Raw genomic sequence first — 12,574 nt, 5'->3', positions numbered from 1 at the left:
TGACTGACCCTCTGATCTTCTTATTCCTATATACCTGCCTGTCCCTTTTCTGTTATCTCTTACCCATGTGTTCTACTAGACAAACAGTTAAAATCAGTGTGCTAAATACCATTTGGTGTAGATTTTGCTCCAGTCTGAACCTTTTCAGCCTGAACCATTTTATTGCCAATGTGGATGCAGACTAGTTGAAGTGATTCAACCAGTGCACCTGCTACTGTCTCACAGTGCACTGGTGGCCTTCTCAAATCTCTCATAATACATTGTTTCTTGAAAGTGTACCACAAACTGTCAGATAGATACTCATTGGACATTACAAGTGAAATGGTGCTATTGTGGACATAGGAAAAACCTGTAAGAGTTCTTAACATGATACATCTTGGCTAACATGAACACATTGAATAATTAGTGCTTTAATTAGTCTAATAGAACTTGGTTCAATTACAAATGGTTCAGTTCTTTAGTGTAGACAAGACCATAGTGGCTTGGCCATATTCCAACTTTAGTAAATTGCATTCTACCTACCTAAATTCCCACCAAAATTTCATTTGTATAAACTATTCTTCAGTTACTTACTTAATAAAAATGATGATGGATCTGAGACAAAGCCCCAGATTCAAATACACCTGAATTTTGTGGAATTTTGGATCCACAGCTGAATTTTGTATCTTGAATCTACCTCTGAACAAAATGGTAGTGTAATACTGGTGGTACAGAATAGCTTCTGCATTCCATTGAATAGGTGGGCACCGTGATCCCACACTATATAAACCAATAAATCATTTTACATTAACTCGATTAGTTTTCTCTGCAAAGAATAAATAATGCATATATAAAAATACTTTGCATTGTGCTGTAAGACCTGTGGCAAAATGGCCGATATTGGTATGGTGGGTCCCACGCTTTTCTTGGCAGGGGAGCTAGGATGCCACCCCTTGCCACTGCTCTTGCAGCTCCGAGGGCCCCGCTAGTGACCCGGGAAGGTGGTAGAGGAGGGAAGCAGGGGAGGGGTCTGGGTTTGCTCCTCACTCTGAGCCCCAGAGTGCTCTCAACTCCTGCGGGTTTCTTACCCTCTTCCCCCTTGGGTAGGGTTACCCTCGGTCCTTGATGTTGGGGCGGGGAGGGAGTCTCCCTGTCCTGCTGGGGCAGGGTCTCCCTTCCTTCGGTTCTCTGGTCTTTCAATTGTCAGCAACACACCTCCAACTCCAGTCCTCTCTCCTTCCTCGCACCCCCATCTGCCAGGGGGGTGGAGGGGGGAATTAGGTTCCTGGCAGGGCCTTAATTGACTACAGGTGCTCCAATTAACCTGGAGCAACCCACCCTAGTCTACAGGGAACCACACTTTAATTAGCCTAGGGCTTATCTATCTCCCCTCTCCCACTGCTCCCTGGCCCTGCTGTATCACAGACCATAGTATCTGATCCTGTTATTGTGATTAATGTGCATATGTCTTGTCAAGTGCTGTTAGGCCTCAACCTTCCAGAAGTTGTAAGAAGCGAGTACAGTTAAATCCTTCAAGCCTAAGCATAATCTAGCTAGGAAACTCTGTAAAGACAGATACAGACTTGTGGTTACTATACTCTGCAACCAAATACCTCTTTAAGCTGACTTGAGCATTTTCGTGTCTAGCAAATTGACCACAATTAGCTGAATAGAGAAGAGATGAGCTGAGCACAGGTGCACAGTTCATAAGATCAAGACAACCGCAAATATCTCACTGAAACATTTGGCCACCTTCATTGGTTGACCTGTTTTGAAACACGGCCAGCAAATACCATATAAATAAGGTGTAAAGACGCAAATGTTTGTGTGTGTGTTGATCTAAAGGAGATCACTCTTTGTCAGGCTCACATGCACCCCCTGAACCAAAGGGACTTGCGCTTCACCGACTATCTGTGCCTGGCCAGCGCAGGAAATGGTTGACTGAAAGGTAATGTATCTTTGGAAAAACGCAGGGTAAGGTTTTGAACTGAAGAGGTCCGGTTGTGCTCAAGCTAGTTAATCTTAAGTCTGTATTAATACTATAGTTTAAGTATCTTAGTAAATTGTTTAAGTTGTTTACATATAGTAGTAGTCAATAGTTGATCAATATATAGGAACTGTATATGTTTTTGTGCCTTGCTGAAGACGGGTATAGCACCGGTAAAGCTAGTAGCTTGTAAACAATAATAGCTTTGCATGTTGCTGTGGCTGTCTTCAGTATAAGTTGTCATTCAGTTCATCATAAAAGCCAGTAAAAGTTTATAAGTTGTTAAATAAGGAAATAGGAAGATTAAAATTAGTAAACTATAGTTAATTAATGTATCAGCATTGCATATAAATTTGTGTTGGTTGGGAACGGTTACTAAACATGTAAAGTCACTAGGCACATTCTATCTGTGTTGCCTTTATGGTTGTATGTCATTTAAAACCTTTCTTAAGGAATAATTAGTTGTTTAGTTTCTCTTTTGCGGGCACTACTCAACCTCATTACATCTGTGTTGGGTGGTGGGAAGTAGCAATCACCCAGAGCCCCCCCTAGGGTCCTGATGTGTGCCTCCTTCTTCCATTAATCTCCACATGGCGTAGTCGGCAGGATTTCTGGGATATTCCAGGAATTCCAAGAATTTTTAGGATAGTTTTGGGATGAGGGGATGCAGTCACACACTTAAATCGTCTGCCCTGAGACCCATAAGCCTCTAAAGTAGACCTGCACAACATGCGGCCTGGGGGCTGCATTCGGCCCGCGTGGGCTCACTGTGTGGCCCGCGGCGGGTGAGTAGGCAAGCTCACTATGCGGCCCGCAGGGGGTGAGTAGGCAAGTGGCGGGTGAGGGAGGGGGGCTGAGGAGGTGAGCGGGTGGGCAGTGGCGGGGGGGGAGTAGGCAAGCCGGGGGAGGGGAGCTGAGGAGGTGAGCAGCGAGTCAGTGGCTGGTCTGTTCTACTGATCTGGTCTGGCTCCCATCCCCTTTCCAAGGGTTGCAGCTGTCCAGAGGTGCCTGCCTTCCACACCTTCCTCATTCAAACCTCATTCATTCAACAGGGCAATTGATTACAAAGTAGGGGGAAGATCTTATTCTACTTCTAGCAACAAGACATTTTTCTTTTACCTTAATTATGCTACCTTAGGGACCCACTATAACTTATTACCAAGGTTCAATACTGCTGTTTTGGTGGGGCAGTGCTGGGGAAGGAGGCTTTGTTTCCATGGGGCGGGCGGCGCTGGGTGCGTGTGTTGTGTTTCGGGGGGGCTAGGCGGTGCTGGGGGGGGGTCGGCGGAGCTGGGGAGTTTCGGCCCTCAGCTGTTTTCTTTGGAGTAATATGGCTCTTGCCGCTTTACGAGTTGTGCAGACCTGCTCTAAAACCTCTGCGTTCTAGTTTTTAAAAGGAGTAAAAGACTTGACTGATAAGGATCCTATTCCCTTAGTGTCATAAGCCATTATTTTGTCCCTTTGATTCGCGGTAAGAGTGTCAGCGTCAGCATAAGTTAAGAAGATTGCTTTGTGCTGGGGCTGATCTGTCGCTGTGAGTTTATATTGTCCTCAGTGTAAATAAGTCAAAAAAATTGTGAAGTTCTGTGGCTGGTCCACAATTGTAAGGTTTTATTCTCCCATGGTATTTAATGATTAGCTAAATGAGTTTATGGTCCGATTAAAATATTGCAAACTATAACCATAGCTGCTAAATGCTTAAGACAACATGCCACAAAATTGGTGCGGCAAGTAACAGTAACAAGGATGGAGTTAGAAAAATCAAAAGAATCTACACAGCCCTGGACTGCTCCCACTCCCCTTGCAGCGTGGTGAGCAGCTCAGAGACAGCCAGCATAGGAACAGAATAAAACATTGGAAACAGCTGCCAGGAACCTACAAAAAGTACATGTGCCGTCCCCTGTTATAAATAATTTTGGTAAACAGCAGGCTTCAGGTAGCTACCCTGTGCCTGAAGAATGGGGACAGAAATGGAAAAAGGTGGCCCTAGCAAAATTAAAAGATGAAACTAGGTCCACTGCATTGCAACCACCACCTTACAATAAATGCCAGGTTCAGGTTAAACTTAAACTGAGACCTAGACTGGTGCCTGTCAGAATGGAACAAGTAAGTGCACAAATGAAAAAAGCAGCACACAATACTTTCAGTAAACTGATAAATCAAATGAAGGAAAAAATGGAACAGTTCACAGAGCACATTAGGAAACAGGAGCTGTGACTCAATCGCAGGGGAGTGAATAAAAAAGAATTTCAACAAACACTGGGGGAACGAATTCAGGTTTTACGAAAGCAGGTAACTACCCCCACTCTCAGAGACAGGATAAAAACCAGGGGCGCAGTTCCCAACTATGCAAGTTCCCAACTGCTTTAACCCACGGAACCACATTCCGCACTCATATCTAAAAATGTACTCTTCTTTCTTAAATATTTTTACATATCAGTTAAGTTTTGTCCTTTATATGCTTTCTCAGTTTGCTAAACTCGCTGCTGCTGCCTGTATTTTCATTTCGCCACCTTCCAAGGTTGCTCTTCACTCCCTCCCACCCCACCCCCCACCGCCGATTTCCTCTGCCTCTCCTCACTGCAACTCAGTTTGCAAAACTCGCTGCTGCTGCTTCCCCTGCCTTTCCTCACTTTAGGTCTCTCACTTTGTTTTAAAAGTTATAATTTTTACAGAAACCTCCAAAGGATAAAGCAATTGAAAACAGAATAAAACAACAAACAACAAAGAGAAAACAAGGTCAAAACATTACTTTACATTAATCCATTAACTTAATTATTTTAACCCTTAAGGGATGCAACAGCTGGAATTATTCCTAACTTTCTTGAAGATATGGTTGCCAAGCAACAAAAAGGCACACTCTGTTTTTAATCCTAACCACTAACTAATATTTGAAACATGAGCTTTTTCTCTTTTCCATATAGCAAAGTTTTAAAATAATGTTAAATATGAAGTAATAAAAAATGCCTTAAGTTACTAAATTAATACAACTAATTTTGCAAGTAATTATATAAATTTTATCAATTTTTATTAAAAGTTTTAAATAACAAGGTAATAACTTGCTTATTTAGATGTTTAAACCTTTTGTTTATTTTATATTTTAGTTTGCCTTATTTTGTATAGTTATAAATAAAATTCTGGTGCCATTTATTTTTAATTGTAAGTTTGTCCTGTATGTCATGTGTGTTGTATCTGTCACGTGACTGTTTTTAAATATTGTTGCAACAAAAGTCAATTTTATATCCTTTTAAAAATATATATATATGTGGTACCACACTATTTTAAGATCATGGTTGGGGTATAATCACAGCATTATTAGCACTAATTTTTTGTGCAAAGTTCAAAAGGATTTCAGTTACAAATATATGTACATATATTTCTGCCTCAACAAATAATGCAATTGGAAAGAATTCTCTTTTATCAATCACAGTTTTGTTTTGTTTTAAGTTTTTTTATTTGTTATTCATAGAAAAAAATGTAAGGGAAAACCTCAACATTAAGGTAAAGATAATATTAACAAAATGTCAATTTCTTGTGTGGGATTTTTATAAATTTGTTTGCACTTTTAAATATAGTTATAAGAATGTAATAGTAAAAATAACAATTTATGCATAAAGCTGACCAAATAATTTCAACAGGTTTCCACCTTTGGCTCTCAAACATAACAAAGCATCATAAAAGTTTAATACCCTAAAAGTATTTGCATGGATCTGTATTTAAAATTTATTTTGGTTTAATTTTATAATTGGTTTAATTTTGTACGTTCTTCTATTGTTATGTTATGTTATGTTAATGGGAAGCAATGGTTGTTAAAGTTTGTGCTTCTAAACAGTTAACAAGGATGAAGTTGGTATCACATGGAAATTAACTCTAAAAAGCTTGCTAAAATTATGTTACTGACTCTTTTGCTGAAACAAAGTGTTCAGCAAGGGAAAGCAATACACCTTCTCATGGAAGATTGTGAGCATTTACTTTAACCGTTAAGTATTACATTTAGTATAAAATATTAGTAATGCACCTCAAATAAAAATAAATGTCTATTCCACAATTGCAAAAAGTATAACTTGGGTTATAAAAAACTTGGTCCCTATTCTGTGTATTAAATTTGGGTTACTAAAAACAAGAAAAATGTAAAAAACAAAAAACCTTTATGATGTTAACTAACTGGATGTTTAAGTTGCATCCCACAGACTAAAGACATCAGAAGATATCACACTACAAAAATACCAGATGATATCAGTATACAGTGAAGAAATCCCCAAGCATCAAAAAAAGAAAAATGAAGTGCTTTATAAAGAAGAGACTGGTCAAATACACCTATCTACCATATATGGACAATTAAGTTAGCAATCAGCTAAAAACTACTAGCTGAACCAGGATAAACTGTCATTTAATTTCAACTTGGTTATTTTGTAAAAACAACTGTATTATTGCTGTACAACATTTACAATGTGCATAACCTTGCTAAACTGTTTAACTAACACACAGGTAAAAACCAACAAATAATGGCAGCAAACAACATAAAGGCAAGGAAAAAATAAATTTGTACAAAAATTAAGTTACACAGCAACTACAAATTGGGTAAACAAATTCCCTGTTAGTACCAGTCATAATTTGGGTTACTAACACTACATCCTAACTAAGGCACATGTTATTCAAAATAACATGTTCAGTGTCTGCCCTATCAGTTTTATTCAGTGTCTGGGTACCAATACTATTTCTGATACAACAATATTTAAGAAATTGGTTATTATCCATTCAGTAGGTTTTCTAAAAAACAACATCCATAAAAACAACTGGATCTACATCAACTACTGGTGTAGCACAGGGCAATGTAATCCATGGACAGTACTGTTGTCACTACTCCAAATTTTTGTTTCACTTCTCATATACATAGCACTGTGGGACACATTATCACAATCCCTATCCCAGTATTTCAAAACACTCAGCCTACTACTACTAATATAAATGATTACTGTAATTGCCCTAATAAAAGTGTGCCTCCTTCTTCCATTAATCTCCACAGTTATGTGTGAGTACCTCTTGTATGGTGCTGAGGGCCCTTGACTCATTAAACTCAAAAGGAGTTAGGGAAATGGTTCTACTGTACTGGTGTTTTTCATCATGATGTTTTAAAAATAAGCTAAGGCTTGCATGCATTCAATAATAAGTTAGAATAAGTGTTTTGCAAATATTTATTCACATGATTAGTCAATGCAACTTTTTATGTGACTAAGGACTAGTCATGTAAATATTGGAATTATGACAACAGCAGAATTTAGAAAGCACACTAACATTGTGTGCCATCTCAATGACACTTAAACAAGTCTGTTAATAAAAATGTTGACTAGTCCATTGAAAATATTTACTTACATTTTGTCGTTACTTCGCCTTTGATAGCCTCCCCTTTATATTTTCCATTGTCCAGATAAATCTGAATTGCAGTAAATGAAGATATTCATCATGTTAATTTGTACTAAGCAAAAGTGCATCCAGAAAATTAAAATATTGATTTTCAAGTAGCTATGCAGATTTACACTAGCTGAGGATCTGTTCCACAATCTTTTTCAGCTCTTAAATATGGCTGCTACTAAATTGAAGCAGTGCATTGCAAGACAAACTATTACAAATAGCCTTTTTGGTGATATATTAATAGCATTTAGGCTACAAAGTCTCTGGAAAAAATCTGTTAGAAATAACTAATCATAAGTAGGGTTCATCTTGCATGGATTTTTTTATTATGAAAGTAGATGTGCAATATATAATAGAACATTATAATTGATTTGGTTATTCGGTAAATATGACAAGTATATTTTATAAAATGGATCATTATCCAATAAATAGTGTAATATTTTAATGCAGTTTTGGATATATAAAATACGCAATATCAAAAGCAATCTGGAATCTCTTCATGTGTTCTTAAAGAAAATTCCAAAAGTATAATTTCCATACAGGATTCACAGTGCAAAATTTTCTGCATACACACAATTTCTCTGTACACCAAGTTAAAAAGCAATATGTGCATCTAATTTCCAAATACTATATCTTTCTACATTTCCTTTTGTGTATGCATTTTCTGATTTTAAGGCATTCTTATGCAATATAATATTTGTTAAATGCAGCCTTTAGTTTTGCAAAATATAATTGGTTTTAACTAAATCTATAGCATCTCCCAACAGAGAATCTCAAAGTATTTTATAAACATTATTGTTTAATTTAGGCTCACGCCATCCCTAGGAATTAGGCACTCAATCCTATAATGTGCTTAGCTTCCTCAGAAACTATTGATCTCAATGAGCATTGAGTTCTCAGCACTTTACAGGATGAGGCCTTAAGTATTTTTCCCATTTTACAAATAGAAAAAGAGAGTCACAGTGAGATTTAGTATTTTGCCTGGAGTCACAAAGTCTGTAGCAGAGCCAACAATTTCAAAGGATAAGGTCCTAACTGACACTGATGGCTGCTGACCATGAATGCAATCCCCTCTCTGCCTTCACATCATGCCTCTTCACTGAATTATTCCTCCTTCAGGAAGTAGCTCTTTGCATTCTTCTATTAGCATGCCTTGTATGTATTAGCAGGAGTATTGTAAGCAAGAGATGAAAAGTAATTCTTCCACACTATTCAGCTCTGATAAAGCCTCAGCTGGAGTTCTGTGTCCAGTTCTGGGCACCACACTTCAAGAAAGATGTGGACTAATTAGACAAAGTCCAAAGGAGAGCAAGAAAATTGATTACAGATCTATAAAATATGGTTTATGAGGCAAGATTGATAAAACTGAGTTTGTTTAGTCTGGAGAACAGAAGACTGAGGGGGATATGACAATAGTCTTCAAATATGTAAAAGGTTGTTATAAAGATGAGGGTGATAAATTGTTGTCCCTAACTACTGAGAACAGGATAAGAAGTAATGGGTTTAAATTTCAGCAAGAGAGATTTAGGTTAGACATTAGGAAAAACTTCCTAACTATAAGGGTAGTTAAGCACTGGAACAAAAAAACCTCCAATGACAGAGAATAGCAGGAAGCAGCGGCTAGCAAATCCCTCGGCCCACGTCACTTCCTGCAGCCCCCATTGGCCAGTGGGTGCCACAATCGGCCAAACCTGCGGGCATGGCAGGTAAACAAACTGGCCTGCTCCGCCAGGGTGCTTACCCTGATGGGCCGCATGCCAAAGGTTGCCGATCCCTGGACTAGAATAAGGTGGGGTGAATTGTGCCTCTCTGTTTTAGAGAGCTGCCTGCTTTATCTCTCTCTCTCTTTTCGGGTTCTTGTGAGTTATCATTCTGAATATAAGAAATAAAGTGGTGTTATGTTGCAACATGCAGGCAAGAGTATTTACATTTTTATCCAACTTCTTTGTAGGTTTGCTGGAAACATAAGTTCCAATGATTTGATGATTACCTGCTCTGTTAATTTCCTCTGAAGTACCTGGCATTGGCCACTGTCGGAAGACAGGATACTGGGCTAGATGGACCTTTGGTCTGACCAAGTGTGATAAATGAAAGGGAGGGGTAGCTCCCTTTTATGGACACCCAGCCAGCCAGTAGCTATAAAATCCCTCTTAGCAACTGTTCTCTAATTGCTCTACCAGTAAAGGGTTAAAAAGTCTCACTGCTATGCATAGGTTAAAGAAAGTTAGTGGGCACCTGGCCAAAAGAGCCAATGGGAAGACGAGAACTTTTTAAAATTGAAACAAGTCTCCCCTTTTGTCTGTCTGTTGTTCTCCTCGGGAGAGATGGACAGGGCAGCAGTTATGCTGTAAAGAGCTTGGGCCAGGTATGAAATAATCATCAGTATCATACCTAAAAACTACTCATTTAAAACCCCAGATAGGTAAGTAGATCAGGAAATGTCTAGGAAGATGCGATTAGGTTTATCCCTTTTATTTCGTTGTGGCTTATGGATTCCTCTGTGCTAACCCCAGGTGCTTTTGTTTTGCTTGTAACCTTTAAACTGGATCTCAAGAAACTATTCTTGGTGCTTAATCCTTGTAGTTGCTCTTTTAAAATCTAGCAATAGCCTGAGTTCCCAGATGTATTTTCTTTTTTTAATTATTAATAAAATTTACCTTTTTAAAGAACGGAATTGGATTTTTGTGTCTTAAAAGGTTTGTGCACATGTTGTTTAATTAGCTGGTGGCAACAGCTGATTTCCCTTTTTTTTCTTTCTTTCTCAGCTCTTCCCCAGAGCGGGGGGGGGGGTAAAAGGGCTTGAGGGTACCCCACAGGAAGGAATTCCCAAGTGCACCTTCCTGGGCTCTCAAAGGGGTTTTGCACTTGGGTGGTGGCAGCATCTACCCATCCAAGGTCAGAGAAAAGCTGTAACCTTGGGAGTTTAATACAAGTCTGGAGTGACCAGTATTAATTTTTAGAATCCTTCGGGCCCCCACCTTCTGTACTCAAAGTGCCAGAGTGGGGAATTAGCCTTGACACCAAGTATAACCATTCTTATGTTCTTCTGACTCTTGAGTAGACTCAGAGCCAGAATCCTGTTGTTGCTACCTAGGAGACCCTTCTGACTTCCCCAGTGAGGATCAGGCTGAACGGGCTAAATCATGGTCCCCTCTTCAGAAACCCCTCCAGAAGCAAAGCAGAGTCCTTGTGTAAACGAAGGGGATTAGTGCAAGTGGTGCAGGAGGAGTTGGCAAGAGGCCTGCACTCTGCTCTCACCATTAGGGCAATTTCAGTCCCTCTTGTTATTTTTTAGAGCATGTCTCTGAGTTCAAAGTATAAAATAAGTGAACAGTCTCCAAAAAGGAGATTAGCATCCACTGTCTAAAGCTGCCTTTCATTAGCAAGACAAAAGGAAGGTAGGAGAGGAATGAAGAAAAATGGGCAGATCCTGATTCATGAAAGAAACCAAACTCTGAGCCTCTTACTAGGTACCGTTTTAGCTCAATTAGCATATAGGAGCAGCTACCAGGGCCTGGAAATGCTCCAGAGAAGTGGCTGATATAGTATACAGGCTTTATAAGGAGCGTGATAAATGCTGCAAAGATAAAATGCCAGGAGGGGATATCCATCCATGCCTATAGTGGAAGGGAGGAATATGGTGGAGGGAACTAGAGGGAGGCAGTCAGGAGAAAGAAAACTTTATCTGAGAAAGGATATGGTTTGAACAGAAAGATGAATGTTTCTCTGGAAGGTGAGGGCTCAATGGAGAAGTGTGAAGAGCCTGTCTCAGGGTCCGGTGGAGCTCGGGTCTGATCGCTGAGTCATCTTAATCAAGGCCAGAAAGCAACACATTTAAGGAATAGACCTTGAGTATCTCAAGAGTCCACAGTGAAAAATTAGTAAAGAATCTAAAAGTATGTGTTCGCATAACCTAAATTCAGAGTTTAATTTGTGCTGGGGCTTGCTGAGGCTCCACTCTTGTACTTCTTTTCATGCTATGACACAGTCTCAGCACCTCTTTTGTCAGTGGCGTGCAAGATGTAACCTTGCACGTGAGGGGTGTGCAAGGTCACACTGTGTGGAGGACGCCCTTATTATTTCTTGAGCCCTAAAGCCTCTTTCTTTACAAATCAAGCACTGCCTATGTTCTGACTCACCCATGTACCTTTCAGTCTCCCACCATTTTGATAATCATGAAAATTACGTAAGTTGGATATTACTCAGTCTGAAATGTAAAATAACCAATGAAGTGCAGTTGTGAATTGTCATCAGTAATTGTTACATTTAAAAATATTTAAAACTGTAAAATATTAATTCTACTAAGAAAAGAATGTACCACAAAGACTTTTTTGATAAAAACATGAAAAATACAATAAAACAAAAAAATTGCAGCTACCAATAATTTTGTGGTGCAATGAACTCTTTCTCTCCCTTTAAATAGATATCTTACCTCAAAGTTGTATTGCTTCAGATAATAAAGATCTTCTTTTTGAAACTCACATGTGCCTTCCTTAGTTTCAGTCTTCCCCTCCCATACCAGTGTGAATATTTTTTTCTCCCAATTTACAGATTGCGCCTCACATGTAATGAGGACAGCATTATTGGATATCCATTTTTTTTCTATATTTGTCACTTTTTTTGGTTCTGTTTATAGAAGAAATGATATCATGTTATATTTTAATATTTTGGAACCAAACATTGTAACCGTTATAGTTTCACCTATATTTTTCATAATCACTACCTCTCTGTACCACTGTTACATTTGTTATATTCCACCACTTAGAAGAACTCCACTTCTGATTCAGAAGAGTCAATAATGCTTTAAGTTAAGCATGTTCTTAAGTCCTTTGCTGAACTGGTACCTCCATACGTTGGAGTGACACTGTGATAGAAGACTGTGTGAGAAGAGAGCTCTGCCTGTGGTCCTTCATATAAGGATAAATGGCACAGTAATGCATCACTTCTTCCTCCTATGATTCTCCATTTGGGATACTGTTATAGACAAGAGCTTGTTTCGCAGACAAAGACATTCTCCATGTGTGTGCAAGTGAGTTTGATAACTCCCATTTATAAAAAATACTTAAACTCCCAGTAAATATTCTGTGATAAAGTGATTTAGAACACTGGTTCTCAACATTTCCAGACTACTGTAGCCCTGGAGACTGATATGTCTTGCATACCCCCACATTTCACCTCACTTAAAAACTGCTTGCT

The 12,574-nt window shown here is 38.9% G+C and overlaps 1 protein-coding gene across 1 annotated transcript in view; it reads right to left on the bottom strand.

Moving 5' to 3' along the window:
• Nucleotides 1-12,574, bottom strand: part of PTPRC (protein tyrosine phosphatase receptor type C) — a 118,182-nt gene that overhangs the window by 23,200 nt on the left and 82,408 nt on the right. The window contains exons 13-14 of the mRNA XM_034780075.1: nt 11,811-12,004; nt 7,340-7,400 (exon numbers count right to left, since the gene is read on the bottom strand). Coding sequence (XP_034635966.1) covers nt 7,340-7,400; nt 11,811-12,004 — 255 coding nt within the window. The remainder of the gene's footprint in view (nt 1-7,339; nt 7,401-11,810; nt 12,005-12,574) is intronic.

This window comes from Trachemys scripta, chromosome 8 (assembly GCF_013100865.1).
Source record: "Trachemys scripta elegans isolate TJP31775 chromosome 8, CAS_Tse_1.0, whole genome shotgun sequence".
NCBI classification, from domain to species: Eukaryota; Metazoa; Chordata; order Testudines; family Emydidae; genus Trachemys; species Trachemys scripta.
This window is presented reverse-complemented; position numbering and strand designations above follow the sequence as displayed.